At 45.9% G+C, this 25399-nt stretch overlaps 2 protein-coding genes and 1 long non-coding RNA gene across 4 annotated transcripts in view; 1 reads left to right on the forward strand and 2 right to left on the reverse strand.

Annotated features, from left to right (window-relative positions):
• Window positions 1-7553, forward strand: part of LOC138847844 (uncharacterized) — a 46192-nt gene extending 38639 nt beyond the window's left edge. The window contains exon 3 of the long non-coding RNA XR_011385762.1: window positions 1714-7553. This is a non-coding gene — a long non-coding RNA (uncharacterized lncRNA). The remainder of the gene's footprint in view (window positions 1-1713) is intronic.
• LOC100355262 (L-lactate dehydrogenase A chain) overlaps window positions 1-25399 on the reverse strand; it is a 591718-nt gene that overhangs the window by 268466 nt on the left and 297853 nt on the right. The window lies entirely within an intron of this gene.
• Window positions 12261-23760, reverse strand: LOC138847861 (uncharacterized). The gene is made up of 6 exons (XM_070067656.1): window positions 23709-23760; window positions 20107-20365; window positions 18769-18844; window positions 16428-16481; window positions 15023-15084; window positions 12261-13393 (listed from the first exon to the last, which is right to left on the reverse strand). The coding sequence occupies exons 1-6, from the start codon at window positions 23758-23760 to the stop codon at window positions 13237-13239; spliced, it is 660 nt and encodes a 219-aa protein (XP_069923757.1). The 3' UTR covers window positions 12261-13236.

Raw genomic sequence — 25399 nt, forward strand, 5'->3', positions numbered from 1 at the left:
TAAATCCCTGCTTATACATCCTATTCTCAACTCAAATCTGCACCAACTTTCTTACCTCAACCCAATTACCACCTTTTGCACATGACTAAAATTGGTGAACATCTATTATCATTGTACATGGAAAGCCTAGCTTTAAAGCTAGGAAGAACTGTCTTCGAACTCTAAAGTTTGAATTTGTAAACCATATGTTCTTAAATTGTGTAAAAATCAATGACTTGCTGTACTAAGCAAGTGAAAATTATATAATGTAAGATACATAAAGTATCTAGTAAGTGCCTCTCATGGAGTCTGTATTTTACAATGCCTTCCACTATTGAAGATAATGCACAACTGTTTTGCTTGGCACATACTCCCTTTTTGGGTCTTTAATTTGGTTAGATATTTTAATAGTGATAGTTACAATTTATTTTGCTTAGCATTATGTGGAAAATTTAGAATCTCTCATGTTGTTGTTGCCTAGAGTTCTGTTTTCTCCTTACTGTGGCATGCCCTCATCCTAACACTTCCTGAGCTAGTGTTAAACTATGACTCAGTAATCTCAAATTGCACTTCCAAACACAATGTATTGCTCACAATACATGATCCTCAGCATACTTTGTGTACGATCCCACAGCTAGATACTTGCCATCTAAGAAGAACACATGGGAACACAGCAGGCGTGTTACACACATAAATAGAGCGAGGCTCACCAGAAATCAGTATTTCCAGAACACTCAGTATTTTCTGATATTCATGTGGAGTTCTTAAAAAGATTTATTTATTTCAAATTCAGAGTTACAGAGAAAGGGAGAGATGTAAAGAGAGAGGTCTTGGGGCTGGAGCTGTGGCTCACTTGGTTGATCTTCCATTGGTAGCACCAGCATACCATGTGGGCACCGGTTCTAGTCCTGGTTGCTCCTCTTCCAGTCTAGCTCTCTGCTGTGGCCCGGGAAGGCAGTGGAGGATGGCCCAGGTGCTTGGGCCCTGCACCCACATGGGAGACCAGGAGGAGGCACCTGGCTCCTGTCTTCGGATTGGCGTAGCACGCTGGCTGTGGCAGCCATTTGGGGGGTGAACCAACAGAAGGAAGACCTCTCTCTCTGTCTGTCTCTCTCTCTCTCTCTCTCTCTCTCTCTCTCTCTGTCTAACTCTGCCTGTCAAATTAAAAAAAAACTTGGAAAAAAACACATAAAGATCTTCCAGCTACTGGTTCACTCCTCAGATAGCTGCAACAGCCACAGCTGGGCCAGTCCAAAGGCAGGAGCCAGGAGCTTCTTCCAGGTCTCCCATGTGTTTAGAAGGGGCCCAAACACTTGGGCCATCTTCTGCTGCTTTTCCCACGCCATTAGTAGGGATTTGGATTAGAAGTGGAGCAGACAGGATACAAACTAGTGCCCATAGAGGATGCGAATATTGTAGGTGGCAGCTTTACCTGTAGCCCCTCAGATACCCATTTCTATTTTTGTGTAATTAAAAACATTCCTCTCACAAAAGCATTCAAAAATATTTACTAAAACTCTTTAACTGTATTGACTAAAATTTCTGCACCAGATTTTCACGTAAAGAACACATTCTGAACATTTCCAGAGGACACTGAATTTTGTAAACCCCTGACCTAAAAGACCATGCTTCCATTGAAACAATAAAGAGATATTTCATATTCCCTCTAAGTGTCTCTACATATTTTGATGTTCTCTTTTAACAAATGTTCTACATTCTTTATATCTGTTACAGGGAGCTGAGTACATTAAAGGAGAACTAAGGCCAAAGGCTTCAGTCTGAAATAATAGATGTCCTATAGACAGACATCAGTATTGTGGACTAAGTTGAAATAACCAGAGGCATGAATAAGCAAACGGTAAAAGGACAAACATTTGAATTGTTCTCAGATTTATATACACTGATTCAAAAACCTCCATTTCAAACTATTTAGATCATCCGTGGATCCTGGTAGGTATAACCACCAATGGGCCACTGGCTCCTTACATCGGATCTTCAGCTATGGCTCAGTCACCTAACCCTTCAGTTCTTAAGAGTGCAATATTACTCTTTCCTCTAGAATCCCACTCCTGAAGTAGGCAAGTTCTATTTAGATGAACTAAATCAATTTTCCAACAAAATCATATTTCTTCTCTGATTTTTGCTTAATAAATGAATCAAAATAGATATGCAGATAAAATTTTAAAAAATCTGATCCCACAAATGTATGCTCCCATAAGAATTTCCCTATATCTCATGGTGACTATCCTTTCTTCATCTCTTTATTTATATATATGATTTATAGTTAATACTTAGTTCTTGAGAATTTCATCATACTTCATATGATTAAATTGGAATGTCCATAATATTTTGATTATATATGCATATATAATATTCTAAACATTTATTGCTATACAGATTTTTGTAATTACTTTACAGACATTAACTAGTCTATAAGTGATATGAAAAAAGCAGGTAACATTAATTTGTTCAGCAGTAGAGAACAAGTTAAGTGCAGAAGAGTATAGTCCAGTAAGGCAGTTGCCAAAGTAATGACTCAGAAAGCATCACAGGGGTTCAAAGAAGAAATCATCACTCTACTAGGTTTCAAGGGGGTGGGTGGGACTGAAATTTCAAAGAGATAAAACGTAAGGGAAGAGTAGCTTTAGCAACCTGTGTAAGCACAGGGGAAATTCAGATTGTTTAGTACAGTTCGCTTTGTCCAAGAGTATCCCTATAACACATTTGAGACTGCTACGGTGGAAAAATCCATAGAGTACTTTGAACAACAGTGAATTTACTTTCTTATTGACAGGGAACATTTCTAAGCAAACTTCAGAAGTCATTATAGAATGTTTCCCATTATTATGTGTATAATGGGTGTGAGGTTGACTGACTATTGGCAGCCAGGATAAGGAAGTGTAAAGAAATGTGGTCTACACATCAGAGTCAGAAGATGACATAAAATGTGATGATGAACTAGGTGAACTCTGCTGTCTTACTTCGCTCACATTTTGATCTGTTAATACTTTTAAAATGTAGGGAAACCATCTCTTTCACGTCAGTTTTTAAAAGCCAACTTCAGGTCCTGTCATCATCAAGGTTTTTTTTTTTTCTCCTTGCATTTAGCATAGAATGGTCCCTATGGATATCCTTCCTCTATATTCCTACAGAGTTCATTACAATTACACCGAATGTTAATAATCTATTTTATTGATTTGTAAATGTTTGATAAATGTCATTTTCTCATATGGATTTTAGGTTTGTGGGTAGGTGTTTGTGCCTACTAAATCAGATACTACAGCATTAAATGTTTAAACATGCAACAGATTATATCTCTCTGATGAATGCATTGAAGATGGTCGCCTAAGGTTTATGAGAAGTATTTGCAAAAAGGACTCGGTGTCGAAGTTAGTATATTCACCTTGACGTTTTCTTTAAAAATATTCATTTATTTATTTGGCAAATTAGAGTTAAATAGAGAGAGGGAGACTTGGATAGGATCTTTCACCTGCTGATTCACTCCCCAGATGGCTGTAATAGCTAGGGCTGGCCCAGGAAGAAGCCAGGAGGTTTTTCTGAGTCTCCCTTGTGGGTACAGGGGCTCAAACATTGGCTTTTCCCCAGGCCATCAGCAAGGAGCTGGATTGTAAATGAAGAAGGCAGAACAAGAACCTGCACCCTTATGGGCTGCTGGCATCACAGACAGTGGCTCCACCTGCTACACCACAATGCCAGTCTCTCACCTTGCTTTTTAGGAGGATGAGCAATTAACATATGATTAAAATGCTTTATGTATAATTAGTATATTTAAAATACGTAACTTTAAAATGTCTGACCCCTTTAGTAAAAAATGCTATATTTAGAAACAATACAAAAACATTATCAAACTGAAAACTTGTTTAGTAGGAAACTGGTAAATCTAAAACATATTCTACTCTTAAGATCTTATGAGATGACATGTGAAATCACAGACATACTGATAACAAGTCAAAATCTATTCCTTACATGGATGAATCAATGTTAAACAAATCTTTCAGACAACCTTTCTCTTCTGAAGTTACTTACAGATACACAGTCTATCAAAGGTAAAGGTATTTTTAAATTATCAACTCAATAAAATGAGTAAAGAGGGTTACTACAGTCACTTGAAAAAAATCTAATTCTCTCCATGTCTCCACAATCTAATTGTATTATTTTATATAAACAATAAAAATGGCCAACTGAGATTCACCAACACATTTGTAGAAACAGTCTGTATTTATGAAGATTCAATATTTTGATGTTTTGAAACCAAATAACAATGTATCTGCAAAAATTGATTCCAGAAAGTGTAGCAATGACTTAATTTTCTTAAATGTCACTTTTCATAATTTAAGGATACTCAATGTCCCCTAATCCTATTTGATTAATAAAGGGTACTATTAAAAACATATATCACAGGTATAGTTTTGAGTTTTATAGCAGTTTAAAGCTGACTTTAACATTTGTCATAGATGAAAATGAAGTATTTCATCAGTTGTCAGTAAAAATCGTATTTCATGTATATTAAAATATGAATTGTTCCCTACTGTGAAAGTTTTACAGTTCTACAGTAATATTAACAAGAGTTTATGATCATATATAATGTGTTGATGTGAAGTATCACTTAGATCTGTCCTTTCCTGCTTCCCTGGGTTATCAAATTCCCTTTCCCATTTGAGTACTAAATGGGAAGTGCTGGACTTTTAGTTCACCCACTTGAGGAAAATGTGGGCTATTTTTTAAAATCTTAAATCAAAAACACCTATGCAAAGGGCAGTCTTTCTTAATCTTCACCCAGACTACTGAAGAGGACAAAAGGCTTCCTTCACAGAAAAGGAAAGAAAAGGAGGAAGAGAAAAGCAAAAGGCCAGGCAAATGGGGTGCCAAGGATAGACGTCTAGGGAGCCTTAATTGGGGACTCTGAACTTGTTCTTGACAACTCCCCACAATATATAGGAATAACCCGAAGTAACAGAGACTGGTACCACGATCCCTACATGGAATCCTCCAACCAACAGAATCTCCAGACACATTCTAATGTCTTAGAACTGTTAGAAAATACCAGAGAGAGGGTAACAGAGATTGGCCTAGCAAGGGGTGGACATAGAGGATGCCTTATTCTTGTGGAACTGAGACTGCCTAGGAAGGAATTCCTTCTCTGAGCTTCTCAGAGACCCAGAAACCATGGAAAGATGCTAGGGCTTTCACTAGCTTGCCTCTCCATGCTGTCACTCCAGTCAGTTCTCCAGAAGAGGAAAAATCCTGGTCAAGTTTGGAGATGATCATGTATTGAAGATCTAGGGGAAAGTAGTCATTTCTCTGTAGAATTCCTGACTTCATGAGACTGGAGTCGATGACCAGTGTGACTTGGAATGAGCCATACAGCAGAGCATGAATAATTCTGCTTATTGTTTCAAAAACCCACCTTCTCATTTTATTGTTCTTTTGTGATTCTTTTAGCTTCAATTTATTTCTGCTCTGAGCCTTCTTATTTCTCGCCTCCTGCTAATTTGCAGTTTGGCTTGTTCTTCTAAATTTCTGAAATGCATCATTAGATCATTTATTTGAGAAACTTCTCTTTCATATAAGCATTTAATGCTATAAGTTTACCTCTTAATATCTGGCTGTATCCCACAGGTTTTGATATGATCCAGAAATCACACTACTAAGTGTACACCAACAGACATGAACACATCATATCAAAGAGATTTCTGCACCACCATGTTTATAGGCTAACTCTTCACAATACTCAAAATACTGAATCAAACAAGGTGTCCATCATAAGAGGAATGAATAAAGAAATGTGATACACACACACACACAAAAGGGAATATTATTCAGCTATAAAACATGATTAAATTCTATAATTTGTGTCAAAATGGATGCGACCAAAGGCCATCGTATTGAATGAAATAAGCTGCACACAGAAAGACAAACACTGCATGTTCTCTCCTGTAATGGGAGCTAAAATTAAAAGAAAGTATTAAAAAACAAAAACAGATAAATGCCAGTCTGTATTGTATTGTTGCAGATAAATATTATCAAATTATTTTATATCTTTGTCAAACCAATGGTAAAGAATGATGTAGTACTGTATATTTAATGATCTGTTTATGTAAAAAATCACTGTATATGAATGGAATGAATATCTTTTCATTTGATTATTGTTTATAGCCCTTGCCTACATTCCTGCTGAACTATGGTCCTTTCACTTCTAACTTATTGATCTGTGAATTTAGTGGATCATTAATCAGTAGATTACAGTTCTTCTTAGGAAGGAAGATGGAAGAATGGAGGGAAGGTGGGGAGGATGGAAGGAGGGAGGAGAAAGCAAGTATCTTTATATTTTTAGAATTGTATCTAAGAACTGCACTGAAACTGTTCTTTTCATATTACCATGAGAATTAAAAGGTCATGAAAAAGATGTTATCTGATCTGAGAATGGCATGCCTTTGAAAATGAGTAGCAGGATACAACCAGATTCAGAAAACAGATTGGGTGAAGATCCTGGTGGCCACAGCCAGGAGATAATTGGCTGCAAATAAAGACAGCCTCTGTTTGGTTTGTTTTCATTTTTCTTAGTCTTACACAGTGATTCTACTCAATCCCAGTCTTCCTAACTACACTCCCTTAGGAGACCTTGAACATTATTTTCGAAGTTTAGAGTCAGCAACCGTCATAAGGAGGAATAAAAACAGTTGAATTTTTCTAATCTCAGTTCTACATGAGCCTGTTTCAAACTGAAGCAATTGAAAACATTACCAGGGTTAACTGAATGTAGTGGATTGGGACAGAATCACTTGCAGATAACTTGCTACATGGGCAGAATGAAGCTTCAGACCCAGGAGTATTTCATGTAACTCATGTTTTACATTTATTTATATGACAGAAAATATTCAGTTATATTTGCTATTCAAATAAGTCACACTGCTTATAATCAGTTTATATACTGTTTATAATCAGCTGTTATTCCCTATTTCTATTGGAGGAAAAAACTTTTGGATCAGAAAATACTTTACAATTTAATGCATAATTCAGTTGGGGGATGAAAGATAATGGTTTCCTATCTATAGGTTCTAAAAATTGCAATAGAAAGAGAAAACTTATCTCAAGCACTAAATACTATTGCTTTCTTCTAGTCATTAGTTGAAGAGAAGTTCTCATGTATAAATGGATTGCTAACAGAACAGAGCATATAATCATTTTTTAAGTATATTAGTTTCATATGCATGACTATTTCAACCCTATATACTTGTGACTATTTGTCCATTCATGAAAGTTTGAATAGTTTGCCCTATCAACATCCTTAGTTTTACAGTTTTAAAATAGATGTCCCTTTATACTGGTGATTTATGCCTCTCCAACACAAAGAAAACAATTTATGCTATGTAAATTCCTGGAAACAATCATGCCATATCTGCCATAGCAGTAGTGAAATTGTGAAGAGAAAGGACCATCCATCAACACTCAAAGTGCAACTGGAATAAGCCTTTTCTTCATCCTTCATGTTTCCTAAGTATATTAATAAGCAGGGTGTACCCATTTAAATTCTGAGATGAAATATATAAAATTTATATATATATATATATATATATATATATATATATATATATATATCTTTCTTTTGGGATAATTTGTATCCTATTTAGGATCTTGTCTATTGAAGCTTACTGGCTGCTCCTAAACCCATGATTTTTTACTAGTGGTTATACTAAAAAAAATACTGCTTGAATGAATGTAGGTTAAAGGAAAGACTCACATAAGAGATATACTTTGGTAGTTAACTGTGATCTTTTGTTCACAATACCTCTATGCCATCAGAAACCTTTAATACCTTTTGGATAAGATCAAGTTTAATACCTCTGTGTTTCAAATTCCTTTGTCTTCCTAAGCTAATGATGGAGATAGTCAAAGTGTTGGAAACCAACCTATTGAGTAGGCTACTTGAACTCATGCTATCCTAATGTTGTTTGGTACAGGATAGCATTTCTGAACTTGGAATTTTGTGATGTTTGCAATTTTTATCAAAGTCCTACAATAGCTCTGAAAATTTAAAAAAGGACTCTAACAAATTTTTTTAACTTTTATTTAATGAATATAAATTTCCAAAGTACGACTTATGGATTACAATGGCTTCCCCCCCCATACCGTCCCTCCCACCCACAACCCTCCCCTTTCCCACTCCCTCTGTCCTTTCATTCACATCAAGATTCATTTTCGATTCTCTTAATATACAGAAGATCAGCTTAATATACATTAAGTAAACATTTCAACAGTTTTCACCCACACAGAAACATAAAGTGAAAAATAATAGATGATTTTTTAAATGATGATGAAATCAGATCAGAACTATTGTCATGTTTAATCCCAGTGAGAGTCAAGTTGGGAACTGATAATTTCTTTCTTTTTTTTTTTTTTTTACAGAAGATCAGTTTAGTATACATTAAGTAAAGATTTCAAAAGTTTGCACCCCCATAGAAACACAAAATGAAATATACTGTTTGAGTACTCGTTATAGCAATAATCTCAATGTACAGCACATTAAGGACAGAGATCCTACATGAGGAGTAAGTGCACAGTGACTCCTGTTGTTGACTTTACAAATTGACACTCCTGTCTATGGCCTCAGTAATCTCCCTATGCTCCAGTCATGAGTTTCCAAGGCTATGGAAGCCCTCTGAGTTCTCCGACTCTTATCTTGTTTAGACAAGGTCATAGTCAAAGTGGAGGTTCTCTCCTCCCTTCAGAGAAAGGTACCTCCTTCTTTGAAGACCTGTTCTTTCCACTGGGATCTCACTCACAGAGATCTTTCATTTAGGTTTTGTTTTTTGTTTTGATTTTTTCTTTCTTTTCTTTCTTTTTCTTTTCTTTTTTTTTTTTTTTTTTTTTTTTTTTGTCAGAGTGTCTTGGCTTTCCATGCCTGAAATACTCTCATGGGCTTTTCAGCCAGATTGGAATGCCTTTAGTGTTGATTCTGAGGCCAGAGTGCTGTTTAGCAGCACTACCATTTGGGGCAAGTCAGCTTGAGCATGTCCCAAATTATACATCTCTTCCCTCTCTTATTCCCACTCTTATGTTTAACAGGGATCACATTTCAGTTTAATTTCAACACTTAAGAATAACTTTGTATTAATTACATAATTAAACCAGTCATATTAAGTAGAACAGACAAAAAGACTACTAAGAGGGATAATGTATTAAGTTGTTCATTAACAGTCAGGGCTATGCTGATCAAGTCACCATTTCTCATAGTGTCCATTTCACTTCAACAGGTTTCCTTTTAGGTGCTCAGTCAGTTGTCACCAATCAGGGAGAACATATGGTATTTGTCCCTTTGGGACTGGCTTATTTCACTCAGCATGATGTGTTCCAGATTCCTCCATTTTGTTGCAAATGACTGGATTTCATTGTTTCTTACGGTGGTATAGTATTCTAAAGAGTACATATCCCATAATTTCTTTATCCAGTCTACCGTTGATGGGCATTTGGGTTGGTTCCAGGTCTTGGCTATTGTGAATTGTGCTGCGATAAACATTAGGGTACAGACCGCTTTTTTGTTTGCCAATTTAATTTCCTTTGGGTAAATTCCAAGGAGTGGGATGGCTGGGTCGAACGGTAGGGCTATATTCAGGTTTCTGAGGAATCTTCAGACTGACTTCCATAGTGGCTTGACCAGTTTGCATTCCCACCAACACTGGGTTAGTGTCCCTTTTTCCCCACATCCTCGCCAGCATCTGTTGTTGGTAGATTTCTGTATGTGAGCCATTCTAACTGGGGTGAGGTGAAACCTCATTGTGGTTTTGATTTGCATTTCCCTGATTGCTAATGATCTTGAACATTTTTTCATGTGCCTGTTGGCCATTTGGATTTCCTCTTTTGAAAAATGTCTATTGAGGTCTTTGGCCCATCTCTTAAGTGGGTTGTTTGTTTTGTTTTTGTGGAGTTTCTTGATCTCTTTGTAGATTCTGGTTACTCACCCTTTATCTGTTGCATAGTTTGCAAATATTTTTTCCCATTTTGTCGGTTGTCTCTTCACTCTCCTGACTGTTTCTTTTGCAGTACAGAAACTTTTCAATTTGATGCAATCCCAATAGTTGATTTGGGCTTTGACTGCCTGTGCCTCCCGGGTCTTTTCCAGAGATTCTTTGCCTGTGCCAATATCTTGAAGGGTTTCTCCAATGTTCTCTAATAACTTGATGGTGTCAGGTCGTAGATTTAGGTCCTTCAGTCTCCCACTGGGTTGCCAAAGTTATGGAATTGTAGCGTCTCTGGAGAGTACTCACATGAATTCCGTGAGTTCTCTCCCCCACCGTCTCTTTTTTCACAGTCTCAGTTAAGTAGCACCACAAATTTACTAGGTCCTAATCTCCTGTTAATTCGCCCCGCCCAGAGTCAGGTTTTTCTGCTAGGCTCAGGGCCGGTGCAGACCTGAGGTTGCTCTGCTTATGACGTATGTCCAAGATGGCGCCTGCTCTTTGTCTTGCTCGCCCTTGAGATGTGAGCAGAGAGAGAGAAACCCGTGTCCGTACCAGTCACCTTTTTTTTCTCTCTCTCTCTCTTCCAGTTAGCCTGGTGAACTTTCCCCCCCAGGGGTCGTTCCTTCTAGTCTCCTCTCTCCGCTTGCCTGCCGGTGTCTTGGGCTATTGAGGTTCAGCTCACCTCGTGTTCCAGCGCTGGTGTGTTGAGTCTGCCGCTGGTGTCCCGAACTGTGGGCTCCCACGCTCTCCACACAGGTCCACTGTGAATCACGCATTTGGGAAGAGTTTCTTCTGCTGTTTCCTCCCCTACTCTTCCTTGAACCTGCAGTATCTCCACTTTTATTAAACTGTCTCTCCCCGGACTATCAGTGTGCTCCCTTCCTATTCCGCCATCTTGCCTCCTCCCTATCCAACTGAATCTTTTTAAAACCCTTGGAATATGAAACTTGAGTTCTCATTTCTTACATGTAAAACACATCAGATATTCCATGAAGTACATGCCTTGACCAATCCCTGTAACTAATAGCTCAATGAAGATTCGATCTTCTTAAGTGTCTTCTAATAACATTCTTACGTATTCTGAGAGTCAAGACATGAATTTACACTCAGGCTATGTAAACTAAACAGGACTTCAGCAGGGAACAGAAATTACACATCAAGTATACACATACCGAAAAGTAAACAGTACAAAGAGATGAACTTTACTGTAATTATTTCTAGAAAGAGAAAATTATCAGCATGTCTATTTCTCAAGGGGGGAAGAGAGGGAAGGAGTAAGGAGAGGTCAGGGCAAAGGGGCCATGGAGAGAGGGGACAGTTAGTTCTCTGAAGGCACTTAGCTCACTGGCCAGGCACAGGATAAGGGGTCAGCAAATGACCATGTATGGTACATCCGTACGTTGGAGTGAGTCCTCTATAAGGACACAAACAGTATGGTCAGAACCAAGAAAAACACATCAGGTATCATTAAGGCCACGGTAGGTTTGTTTGGAAGATCTACTGGAATCTAATCATTTTACCAGTGGACCTCAGAATACCGGAGTCATGTAAAGTACAGAAAACTGATATCTAAACTATAAAGTGATTTGCCTGTCATTACAACATAAGGACTGCCATGACAGAGATGATCTCCTTAATAAAACTTAATAAAAAACTCACGATTCAACTGTGCTGCTCAGTAACTTGCAGCAAGTCCTTTTGAGCAGAAACACATAAAGTCATTTAAGAATAATTACTGCTAGCGATTTGGACTGTACATTAAGAGCTCTGTGTTGTGGAAAGAAGCAGCCATCAAAGAAGGATGTACTTTTCTCTGACGGGAGGAGAGAACTTCCACTTTGCTCATGGTCTTGTCTAGATACTAATGGGGACTGTGGATTCAAATGCCTTCCACAGCCTTGGCAGCTCATGGCAAGAGTCTTGGGTGGTCACTGACATCATACATAAGAATGTATGACAACAGGAGTCACTGTGCACTAACTTCCCATGCAGGACCTCTGTCCTCACTGAGTTGTATTAGGAGAGTTAACTGTAAAACTTGTTCTCAAATAGTTTTTTTAAAATATTGTGTGTATGTGAGTGTGCAAATTGTTACAATCTTTGCATAATATAGAGTTGGTCTTCTGTGTATAAAGTTAACCAAAAACAAATCTTAATGGAGAATAGGACTGGGAATGGGAGAGAGAGGAGGAGGTGCAGTGGAAGTGGGGGTGGGAAGGCAGGTATGGTGAGAACAATCACTATATTCCCAAAGTTGTACTTATGAAATTTGTACTTACTAAATAAAAGTTTTTTTAAAAAAAAGTTCTGTGTTTTAGTTATAAATACTATAAATAGTGGTAAATGATATATAAATGTAAAATTCTAATATATTTAAGGTATATACACATTTATTAAATATTCCACATAAAATACTGCATAATATATATATATATCTTTTTCATTATCTTTCGCAGATAATTTGATTCTATAGAAATTAACTGAATTCCAGTTAGAATGATTATGTGGTGAAATTTAACCTAAATCTTAAGACTACATTTGCAAATCAAAGATAGGTTTCTGGGGCTTGGCATTGTGGCAGAGTGGGTTAAGCAGCCCTGTGCAATGCCAGCAAACCACCTGGGCATCGGTTCCAGTCCTGGTTGCTCCACCTCTGATTCAGCTCCCTTCTATTGTGCCTGGGAGAGCAGTGGAAGGTGGCTCAAGTCTATGTGCCCCTGCACCCTTGTGAGAGACCCAGAGTGCCGGGCTCCTGGCTATGACCTGGCCTAGCCCCCACCCATGTGGCCATTAGGAGAACAAACAAGCGAATATACAATCTCTTCATCTTTGTCTCTCTGAAACTCTGCCTTTGAATTAACCAAATTTTTTTAAAGATATATTTATTTATTTAAAAGTCAGAGTTACACAGAGAGAGGAGAAGAAGAAAGAGAGAGAGAGGTCTTCCATCCGATGGTTCACTCCCCAATCGGCTCCAACAGCCAGAGCTGTGCCAATCTGAAGCCAGGAGCTTCTTCCGGGTCTCCCACAGGGGTGCAGGAGCTCAAAGACTTGGGCCATCTTCCACTGCATTCCCAGGCCACAGCAAAGAGCTGGATGGGAAGTGGAACAGCCGGGTCTTGAACTGGTGCCTATATGGGATGCCAGTGCTTCAGGCCAGTGCGTTAATCTGCTGCGCCACAGTGCCTGCCCCAAATAAATATTTTTTTAAATAGGTTCTTATAAAATTCTCAAAGTCAGATTTGAACAAAGGGTACTTCCTAAGCTGGGGCTCTGCTTACACACTGACTTGTAGCAGAAAAGGTATTCGCATTCCCGCCAGCACAGGCAGCACTGGGAGGAAGAAGCGTGCAAGCCGAGAGCAGGAACCTCGAGGTCGACAGCAGTGGAGATGTATGACGACAAGATTCGTTAAGGTCACCACCGTTCTTGCACTGCAGAAGCCCACATGCCCAGGTTAACACAAAGGATTTCCAAAAGAGAAACATGATCAACTCACAGTGATTTCAGGGGTAACGCAGTCAAGCGACTATTACTGATAGACTCAATAAACTACAACTCGTTCCACACTGCTGACCAAACGCACGGAAAATTTCTTAATAGACGCATGCCTCTCACATGCTCACAAGGGACAAGAAAGAACAAATTGTGAAGGGCGTTCTTAGCCTTTCAGACTTGGTTGCTCTGACATGCAAACCACAGCCTCATCATGGAGCCTCTCCCTTCAGCATACAAAGCATGTGCCTGGGGTTATCCATAGTCCTCCTTTCCTTCTCTTCAACTGTCTCCTACGGCTACTAAGCCTTTGACACAAGAAAAAAAAAGATCTATTTGTATAACAAAATCAACTCTTGATTTCCCTATCTTCTAAAGATTAAAAATATGCAGATGCTGGAGGATGAAGGAGAGTTGGCAAACTCCTTTTTCTAGTTAGTACTTCTCTAACTTTATGGATGCCACCTGAGGCTTCAGAGTGGGGTTCAAGATACCCACACAGGAAGGGGTGTCCAAAAAGCTTATGAAGATGCATATTATGAACAAAACGGTGCATGGACTCCCAAGGCGTCTCGCACCCAAGTAAGCTTATCTTTTCCTTTCATTTGCCCACAAACCATCGAAAGCCCTCCCTTGCCCAAGGACTTCCTGTTTAGGCAGGTACTGGTATTTGTTCCTTTGTTTTATCTCATTAGAGCGAGAAAGGCCAAGCTGTGTCCTCTGTGACACTGGCCTGGGTCTCCTGGCCCCTCCTTCCCGGTGCTCTCCTCAGCCTGATGGTGATGCCTCAGGGAGGTGGCCTGGGAAACCATCCGCTGAACTGTCATTCGGAAGTGCTTTACCTGGGTGATGCCTCCAACTATCACTCCCCATCAACTCCCCCCACACACTCCACCTTCCTCTCAATGTTTCTGTGTGTGGTAAATACAGGGGAAAGTGGACGTTTGATCCTGTGGAACAAGGAACCCTATTCTCCATCTCCACCTGTGCTTACTTAGGTTAACACAGGACCAACCAGATTAAAAACAGAAACAAAACTGGGAAGATCTCCCTGTTGGCCTGAGTGCAAGAATGCACAACGCATTACCGGCACAGGATAGGTCCTGGAAGGTGCTGAGAATGGCCACAGTGTCTGTTCCTGAAATGCATTCCTGCCCAGAAGCCTGGGGGACAGCAAGTGACCATTGCCCCCACTCCTGCAGGTCACCCTGTGATATGCTGCATTCCGTTCACATTCTACAGTCAGCACCCACATTCTATTAGGCCCTCCAGACTTCACCCCCTTTAAAGATAACACAAGGTTCTGCAGGTTGGGCAAATAAAAACACTCAAGAAAGTATACGTAACAGCTCCACCTACGACCATTAATGGTACAACGAAGTCCCTTCTCTTGGTTAGAGATGCAGCTTGTCCCACAAATGACAGCAGTGGGATGTACACAGTCTAAAACAGAAGAGCGAGAGGTGCAGCATTGCGAGCTCAGCTCAGTGGCTGGGCTCCGCGTGGGAGCACCTGCCACACACCGTCAGGAATGCCTAAGCAACGAACAATCTCACAGCATTACTTACCCTCCCTTGATGTAGTCAAGGAAAGAAACTTCTGTTTCTACCAAGAAGGAGCGTAACGTTACCTGGAAAAGAAAGCCAGAATTAGCTCTAGCAGAACTAACTGTAACCCCAAAGGACATTTTTCCCCTAAAGGACACAGAGAAAACCCTACTTCCTAGCGTTTGGAAAAAGCACTAAATATATGATAGTTTATTAAAATCTGCTAGGACTGACTGCTCTTACGTTGAAAATTAGCAGAAGAGACTGGACCAGAAAAGAAGAAAAAATTAACTCCTTTCTATGACCAGTTTTCTCTCTTTGAAGAACAGCTTGAAAATTGTCTAAGAGGACACTGTGCTCCTTCTGATTTTAGATCAAAGGGGAGATGAAAGGGCGCTGGAAAATGGTTCAAACTGAAAACCCAGAGTCAGTGAGCCACCCTGCAGAGGGAGGGGCCCAGCGCTTCTGACTCGGCTCTGTGCACGATCATCTACCCTGCGGGTGTCCTGCCTCTCAGGAATCCTTACACAGGAACACAGAGAAAACTCAGATTTTGCCTCTCCAAAGGAAAGTTAATCTCAGGGGGAAAATTTCAGTATTTTTTTACTCAATAAGAAGATTTCTTTTTTTTTTAACACAATTTTCAGATACATTCATCTTTGCACCCTACTGCACTGATTTAGCACAGCGTCCATTCCCACAGTTGTCAACGAGCACCTTCACACCCCGTAAAATAAATCTACTTAACAGTTAAGGGCGACATTAAGGGTATAGTCTTTCTACCGTTTTTTAAAAAATTTTATTTGACAGATAGAGTTAGACAGTAAGAGAGAGAGAGACAGAGAAAAAGGTCTTCCTTCCGTTGTTCACCCCCCACCACAATGGCAGCAACAGCCGGAGGTACGCTGATCTGAAGCCAGGAGTCAGGTGCTTCTTCCTGGTCTCCCATGTGGTGCAGGGCCCAAGTACTTGGGCCATCCTCCACTGCCCTCCCAGGCCACAGCAGAGAGCTGGACTGGAAGAGGAGCAACCAGAACTAGAACCTGGTGCCCATACGGGATGCCTGCACCACAGGCAGAGGATTATCCAAGTGAGCCATGGCGCCGGCCCCAGGTCTTTCTAAATATGACTTGAACTTTTCCATGTCTGCCTGATTCTCTGTACTCTGACTCCAATGAAGAACACACGAGCTTCCCTCCAGGAACTCAGCCCACAGGAGGACCTGCAGGAAGCCAGGCCACCAGCCCCAGCGGGTGTGCTCCCCTGTGATCACTCCCTAGGCAGGCGACTCCTGTGTCATGTTCACAGTGCAATCCTACGTGAAACAAAGCCCCAGTCTTACTTGTTGCCAGCCTGATTTATAATGTCCACTTGGGCTTTATTCATTAATTTTAATGTTTAATGGGTAACACAAAAATTGACTTACTGTTCCAGAATTCGTATACTTTTTCTTTTTTCCTTTCTTTTTGGGATTCACCACCTAAAAAAACAGATGAAACAATTCAAACCCATTAGGTAATTTTGAAGACGGTAGTTTAATCGGCTGCCTTGGCGTCTGGTGCAGGTATTGCTTTACAAATGCTTTGAGGACTCCTGGCCAGTTATCTGGGCACTGCTTCTCTGCACACTTGCTGGGGAGACTCGGGAAAGAGAGCTTCGTTTGTCAGAGGTACTCTCCTCACTCACCTGATGCACTGAGTATCTTTTACCATCTGCTTCTTGGGAACAGGTTGTTAACATCCAAGGCCCACAATAATTATTATTACTTTCTAGAAAATTTAAAGTGACGCATATCTAAGAAATGTAGCTTGTTAGAATTAAATACCCTAATACAACAGATCACCCAACATGTGAATATCTAAGAGGTTTACCAACCTATCAATTGCTTCATCATGTTAGTAATTTCCATGGAATGCCCATACTACCTAGTAGGTAGTCTATTTTATTGACACAAGACTGATTTTTTTGACCATTGGTTTCGTGAAGAAGTATCAATGCAGTATCAATGCACTCCTACATTTGAACAAAACTGAAGGCACCAAAGAACAAGAAAGAAGAGTGCCACCTGTCAATCTCACAGGATTAATAAAATACAGTAGTGCCTTAAGAGGCTCTGCCAGCTCTTCTCAACCCACAGCATGGGGACAGCACTTGACCGGGAAAGAAAGATGAAAGACTTTATGAGTAAGTACTATTTGAGCCAGAATTTATTAACGTAAACCAGGGTTCCAATAAAAATGAAATGAACAAAGACAGCAGTCTAGAAAGGGTTTGACTGAAACAGAGGTCACAGACAAACAGATTCAAAATGAGTCTGAAATAGTGAGTGGGAGCCATGTTGAGGAGATCCTAAATATCAGTGTGCAGGGTTGGGACGCTCTTCAACTGAGGTTTCAACCAGAGCACAGTCTACTCAGTCGACAGCACAGAGATCCACGCAGAGAAACTGGAGACAACAGTCAGGATTCTATTTCTAACTACCTATGAAGAGGTAACGAGGCACTGGATAAAGCAGTGCCAGGAAGCCTGGCTCCCAAGGAGAACTCAGAAAACAGATTAAACTGGATTAGGACCACCACTACAGAGGGCCTATGTCAGCTGTACTTCATATGTCTGCCTCTCCCATTACACACTGACATTTTCTAGTCATCTTTGTATCCCCAGAGGGATACACAAAATATGGACTATGGAAGATATTTAGTAATTTTTACAAGTGTACAAATTAGTGTGTGGAATACTTAGTGCAGTAAGAAGGTGGTAGGTGAAGGAGACTCCTTCACTTTTAACTTAAAAGAGGCCAATTTTAATGTCCACTCGGCAGAGAAAGGTTATTATTCTTGACGAAACACTAATAATAATATTTTTCTTTGACCCCCACAAGTATTAAATTATAGGAACACAGCAATACCACAGCTCAAGGATGAACAGTGCTAAACTACGCCAGGTGTCCCAACACATGCTTGCTGATCAACTAGTGGAGTGCTTTAAGGCAGAAGTAACTACTGTGGACTTGCTTTAATAAATGGATTTTTTTAAGATTTATTTATTTCAAAGGCAGAGACAAACAAAGTGAGGAAGAGACGGAAAAAGAGATCTCTTCACTAGTTCGTCCCCTAAGCCAGGAGCCAGGAACTCCATCCTGGTCTCCCATATGGGAAGTGGGCCCAAGTACTTGAGCCATCCTCTACTGCATTCCAGGCCCATTAGCAGGGAAGTGGATCAGAAGATCAGCAGGGACTTCACTGGCATTCCAAATAAGGGCGCCAGAGGTGTCACAAGCAGCAGCTCAATCCAGGGCCACACTGCAGGCCCCAGCATGATTTCTTATTGACTGTGCATGGCCTTGTCACTCCCTCTAGTTTGCACGTGAAAGAGAGCAAAGGCACTCTGCAGATCACAGGCCACTGTGCAGTGTCACTGATCACAACTGAAGCACATTCTCTTTTCTTATTAGGGAAGTTTTGGTGGGCAAGTTGGTAGGAAGACAAAATATAAAAGATGAAGCTTAAAAAATTAACATATCCATACTTAATTTTTAAAGTTTCACATGCAAAAATTCAAGATCACTCCAGATTTAAAAGGCCTTGGGACTTGAAGAGAAATAATATCATTTAGTCTAAGAAACAAGTTGGCTAAAGGAATTTAAATATTCTTAAAATCATATATTGTTGCTAAGTTAACCTGTGGCACTTATCCTTATCCTTTGCAAAATCCATATTTTTAATACATAGAGTTACTGAAAGTGATTAAAATAAAATGCTTCTCACCTCGTATACATTGAATTGGGACTGCCCTCTAGAATGTTCCCGGTAGCTTGTTGTAAATTCTCCAATGATATCGTGACTAAAAAGGAAAAAAGTATACATTAAGTCTAGTGATCATGGAAAAAGCTTGCTATTATTATGCATGTAATAATTAGTAACTCTAAGAGATGGATATATCATTTTCCTCTAATTGAAAATCATGTATATACAAGTCTTATTTTTATTAATATTCAGATGTGTAGTCCACCAAAATTCATTTTTACATAGGTATATTAGTATTAAGATCTGCAATCTCAAAAATATTATTTGTTATTAAAATAATTATTTAATAGGATGAAAATTGGAGACACTCCAATTCATTCATCAATGAAGTAATCAAAAATATACAGAAATCTTCAAACTTTCCTGTGGCTGGGGGTAATAAGACACCACTACAGAAAGAAATGACATGCTAGCATGTCTAACAGTCACCAATCTGCTCTTTAATGACAGCAATTAACAAGTGTTTTGCTAGCACCAACCTGGTAATTCTAAATGTCATCACTACTTCTCGGGGGCCTTCTCAGTTTAGTGAGGAGGGGAAAGAAGTGAGTAAGCAGGGGTGAGTTCTCACTGAGGCTGACCCACGCTTGCACAAAATAAACGTTCAGCACTCAGCCGCAGGGAGAGGACTTCTATTCTACTCCTCTGGAGTCAACGTAATGCCCAATACTATGCTGAACACACAATGCTCTCTCCCTTTCTCTCTCTCTCTCCGCGAGGCTGGCAGGGTGGAAGAGGGCGCCCCGCCACCCCCCCGGAACCCCGCCCCACCACGACCCCCTCTACAGCTCGGCTTAGTCGCCTCGCCAACGAGCGAGTCTTGCAACCCGGGACATTTTCTGGGGAGACGCCCAGTCTGAGGGCTGCTGGTACTGACGGGGAGGGACAGGCCTCCGGGACGGCCGGGTGAGCGGGTCCTGGCGGGGTGGGGGGCAGGGCCGCGAGGCTGGCAGGGTGGAAGCGGGCGCTCAGCGTAGCACCACCTCGAGGGGACAGGGAGGGCCGGCCCGCATGGCTAGGGCCGCTGGAAGTCTCGCAAGAGTACGAGCTGGGCCCCAGGGGCGCCTCCTGGCAGGGCATCCCGCTGCCCAGCGGAGGCCTGGCGACCAGGATGCCGGACCCGTCTCGTGAGCTGGCCCCGCTGCCCGGCCCAGGCGCGACGCCAACAGATGCTGCGGGGCTGGAGGCGGGGGACCCTCAGCCGGTAGCGGCCGGCGCGGTCCGCACCAGCCTCGACAGCCGCCGCCGTCGCCCACCCCGGCGCTCGCCGCTCGCCGCTCGCCGCTCACGGGGCCTTACCGAGGCACTGCTCCACCGGCGTGCTGAACGGATTCCCCAGGAGGAACTCCATCTTGCACGGAAAGCGCGGCGGCGGACGGGGCGTCCAGTCTGCCCGCCCGGGTCTCCGCCGTCCCCAGCCGCGGTCCCGACCTGACTGACACTCGCCCCCGCCCCACCCTCAGGAACGCCGAGCCCCGGGCCCTTGGCCACGCCCCCTTGATACGTCTCAATTGGGCAACGCCCACAGAGCCCTCATCCGATTGGCCTTCGCCTCTACCTCAGCGAAGCTCCCACCCACCCCGCGGCGTCCGATTGGCCAGAGAGCGAGCTTGATCTCTGGAGTCCCCGTCAGGCGTAGCGGCTCCTCCTCTGGCCCGCCTCCGAAAGAGAGGCTTTGCCTGTTGATTCGCCCATATGTCCGTCAAGCTAGAGAACCCTTAGTATTATTGGATGAAGGACGAGTCAATCACTCAAACCGCGGCAAGGAGAGGCGGTGCATCCACGAATATCCCCGCCCACAAAAAGTGCTGATTGGGCAAACGGTTGTTTGCTCTAAGCCTGGTTGGTGTGGTAGGATTTCCCCGCCCCAAGAACTGATCACGTGATGCGTCCACTTTCACCCAGGATGTCTACCTCTTAACTTCCCCTTAGCGACCGAGCGGGCGGCGCTTGGTTCCCTAGCAACCGGGGGACGCTGTTGCTACGCGGACCCAGCCTGGAAGCTGGCGCCTGAGACGAGAGGAGAGGAGACCCGGGGCGGACAGTGGGGAGAGAGGTCGGTCCACTGGTGTGCTCTCGAGATAACCTCAAAAGCCCAGGTCTCCCGCGTGGGCGGTGGGGCCGCGAGCACTTGAGCCGGCACCCGCCCCTTCCCAGGTGTGCATTGTTAGCAGGAAGCGGGAGCCAGGAGCTCCCGGGACTCGAACCCCGGCACCCCAGCATGAGAGATTTTGTGGGTGCCCAGCGGTGTCCTAAGGGCTGCCGAATCCCACGCCCACGCTTGGGCCCCTGCCACCCACGTGGGAGACCCGGATGGAGTCCAGACTCCTGGCTTTGGCCTGGCCCAGCGCTGGCTGTTGTGGCCATTTGGGAAGTGAACCGGTGAACCGGTAGATGAAGGATCTCTCTCTCCTCTCTCTCTCTGTCTGTAACTGTGCCTGTCAAATAAATAAATCTTAAAAAAAAAAAAACAAAACGGGGAGACCTCAGCAGTGCCTATCTTGCAGGGAACATGAGCCGGCTGCACAGGGCACCCCACCCCTACAGCGCCCCGCCACCCCCCCGGAACCCCGCCCCACCACGACCCCCCTCTACAGCTCGGCTGAGTCGCCTCGCCAAGAGCGAGTCTTGCAACCCGGGGCATTTTCTGGGGAGACGCCCAGTCTGAGGGCTGCTGGTACTGACGGGGAGGGACAGGCGTCCGGGACGGCCGGGTGAGCGGGTCCTGGCGGGGTGGGGGGCAGGGCCGCGAGGCTGGCAGGGTGGAAGCGGGCGCTCAGCGTAGCACCACCTCGAGGGGACAGGGAGGGCCGGCCCGCATGGCTAGGGCCGCTGGAAGTCTCGCAAGAGTACGAGCTGGGCCCCAGGGGCGCCTCCTGGCAGGGCATCCCGCTGCCCAGCGGAGGCCTGGCGACCAGGATGCCGGACCCATCTCGTGAGCTGGCCCCGCTGCCCGGCCCAGGCGCGACGCCAACAGATGCTGCGGGGCTGGAGGCGGGGGACCCTCAGCCGGTAGCGGCCGGCGCGGTCCGCACCAGCCTCGACAGCCGCCGCCGTCGCCCACCCCGGCGCTCGCCGCTCGCCCCTCACGGGGCCTTACCGAGGCACTGTCCCACCGGTGTGCTGAACGGATTCCCCAGGAGGAACTCCATCTTGCACGGAAAGCGCGGCGGCGGACGGGGCGTCCAGTCTGCCCGCCCGGGTCTCCGCCGTCCCCAGCCGCGGTCCCGACCTGACTGACACTCGCCCCCGCCCCACCCTCAGGAACGCCGAGCCCCGGGCCCTTGGCCACGCCCCCTTGATACGTCTCAATTGGGCAACGCCTACAGAGCCCTCATCCGATTGGCCTTCGCCTCTACCTCAGCGAAGCTCCCACCCACCCCGCGGCGTCCGATTGGCCAGAGAGCGAGCTTGATCTCTGGAGTCCCCGTCAGGCGTAGCGGCTCCTCCTCTGGCCCGCCTCCGAAAGAGAGGCTTTGCGTGTTGATTCGCCCATATGTCCGTCAAGCTAGAGAACCCTTAGTATTATTGGATGAAGGACGAGTCAATCACTCAAACCGCGGCAAGGAGAGGCGGTGCATCCACGAATATCCCCGCCCACAAAAAGTGCTGATTGGGCAAACGGTTGTTTGCTCTAAGCCTGGTTGGTGTGGTAGGATTTCCCCGCCCCAAGAACTGATCACGTGATGCGTCCACTTTCACCCAGGATGTCTACCTCTTAACTTCCCCTTAGCGACCGAGCGGGCGGCGCTTGGTTCCCTAGCAACCGGGGGACGCTGTTGCTACGCGGACCCAGCCTGGAAGCTGGCGCCTGAGACGAGAGGAGAGGAGACCCGGGGCGGACAGTGGGGAGAGAGGTCGGTCCACTGGTGTGCTCTCGAGATAACCTCAAAAGCCCAGGTCTCCCGCGTGGGCGGTGGGGCCGCGAGCACTTGAGCCGGCACCCGCCCCTTCCCAGGTGTGCATTGTTAGCAGGAAGCGGGAGCCAGGAGCTCCCGGGACTCGAACCCCGGCACCCCAGCATGAGAGATTTTGTGGGTGCCCAGCGGTGTCCTAAGGGCTGCCGAATCCCACGCCCACGCTTGGGCTCCTGCCACCCACGTGGGAGACCCGGATGGAGTCCAGACTCCTGGCTTTGGCCTGGCCCAGCGCTGGCTGTTGTGGCCATTTGGGAAGTGAACCGGTAGATGAAGGATCTCTCTCTCCTCTCTCTCTCTGTCTGTAACTGTGCCTGTCAAATAAATAAATCTTAAAAAAAAAAAAAAAAAAAAACGGAGAGACCTCAGCAGTGCCTATCTTGCAGGGAGCATGAGCCGGCTGCACAGGGCACCCCGCCCCCACAGCGCCCCGCCACCCCCCGGCACCCCGCCCCACCACGACCCCCTCTACAGCTCGGCTGAGTCGCCTCGCCAAGAGCGAGTCTTGCAACCCGGGGCATTTTCTGGGGAGACGCCCAGTCTGAGGGCTGCTGGTACTGACGGGGAGGGACAGGCGTCCGGGACGGCCGGGTGAGCGGGTCCTGGCGGGGTGGGGGGCAGGGCCGCGAGGCTGGCAGGGTGGAAGCGGGCGCTCAGCGTAGCACCACCTCGAGGGGACAGGGAGGGCCGGCCCGCATGGCTAGGGCAGCTGGAAGTCTCGCAAGAGTACGAGCTGGGCCCCAGGGGCGCCTCCTGGCAGGGCATCCCGCTGCCCAGCGGAGGCCTGGCGACCAGGATGCCGGACCCGTCCCGTGAGCTGGCCCCGCTGCCCGGCCCAGGCGCGACGCCAACAGATGCTGCGGGGCTGGAGGCGGGGGACTCTCAGCCGGTAGCGCCCCGTGCGGTCCGCACCAGCCTCGACAGCCGCCGCCGTCGCCCACCCCGGCGCTCGCCGCTCGCCGCTCGCCGCTCACGGGGCCTTACCGAGGCACTGCCCCACCGGCGTGCTGAACGGATTCCCCAGCAGGAACTCCATCTTGCACGGAAAGCGCGGCGGCGGACGGGGCGTCCAGTCTGCCCGCCCGGGTCTCCGCCGTCCCCAGCCGCGGTCCCGACCTGACTGACACTCGCCCCAGCCCTACCCTCAGGAACGCCGAGCCCGGGGCCCTTGGCCACGCCCCCTTGCCGCGTCTCCATTGGGCAACGCCTACACAGCCCTCATCCGATTGGCCTTCGCCTCTACCTCAGCGAATCTCCCACCCACCTCGCAGCTTCCGATTGGCCGGAGAGCGAGCTAGATCGCTGGAGTCCCCGTCAGGCGTAGCGGCTCCTCCCCTGACCCGCCTCCGAAAGAGAGGCTTTGCGTGTTGATTCGCCCATATGTCCGTCAAGCTAGAGAATCCTTAGTATTATTGGATAAAGGACGAGTCAGTCACTCAAACCGCGGCAAGGAGAGGCGGTGCATCCACGAATATCCCCGCCCACAAAAAGTGCTGATTGGATAAACGTTTGTTTGCTCTAAGCCTGATTGGTGTGGTAGGATTTCCCCGCCCCGAGAACTGATCACGTGATGCGTCCACTTTCACCCAGGATGTCTACGTATTAGCTTCCCCTTAGCGACCGAGCGGTGGCATTTAGTTCCCTAGCAACCGGGGGACGCTGTTGCTACGCGGACCCAGCCTGGAAGCCTGCGCCTGAGAGGAGACGCGAGGAGACCCCGGGCGGACAGCGGGGAGAGAGGTCGGTCCACCAGTGTGCTCTCGAGATAACCTCAAAAGCCCAGGTCTCCCGCGTGGGCGGTGGGGCCGCGAGCACTTGAGCCGGCACCCGCCCCTTCCCAGGTGTGCATTGTTGGCAGGAAGCGGGAGCCAGGAGCTCCCGGGACTCGAACCCCGGCACCCCCGCACGAGAGATTTTGTGGGTGCCCAGCGGTGTCCTAAGGGCTGCCGAATCCCACGCCCACGCTTGGGCCCCTGCCACCCACGTGGGAGGCCCGGATGGAGTCCAGACTCCTGGCTTTGGCCTGGCCCAGCGCTGGCTGTTGTGGCCATTTGGGAAGTGAACCAGTAGATGAAGGATCTCTCTCTCGCTCTCGCTCTCTCTCGCTCTGTAACTGTGCCTCTCAAATAAATAAATCTTTAAAAAAACAACAACAGGGGAGACCTCAGGAGTGCCTGTCATGCAGGGAACATGAGCCGGCTGCACAGGGCACCCCGCCCCCACAGGGCCCCGCCACCCACCGGCACCCGCCCCACCACGACCCCCTCTACAGCTCGGCTGAGTCGCCTCGCCAAGAGCGAGTCTTGCAACCCGGGGCATTTTCTGGGGAGACGCCCAGTCTGAGGGCTGCTGGTACTGACGGGGAGGGACAGGCGTCCGGGAAGGCCGGGTGAGCGGGTCCTGGCGGGGTGGGGGGCAGGGCCGCGAGGCTGGCAGGGTGGAAGCGGGCGCTCAGCGTAGCACCACCTCGAGGGGACAGGGAGGGCCGGCCCGGATGGCTAGGGACGCTGGAAGTCTCGCAAGAGTACGAGCTGGGCCCCAGGGGCGCCTCCTGGCAGGGCATCCCGCTGCCCAGCGGAGGCCTGGCGACCAGGATGCCGGACCCGTCCCGTGAGCTGGCCCCGCTGCCCGGCCCAGGCGCGACGCCAACAGATGCTGCGGGGCTGGAGGCGGAG

The sequence above is a fragment of the Oryctolagus cuniculus genome, assembly GCF_964237555.1.
Source record: "Oryctolagus cuniculus chromosome 17 unlocalized genomic scaffold, mOryCun1.1 SUPER_17_unloc_1, whole genome shotgun sequence".
In the NCBI taxonomy this organism is placed as follows: Eukaryota; Metazoa; Chordata; class Mammalia; order Lagomorpha; family Leporidae; genus Oryctolagus; species Oryctolagus cuniculus.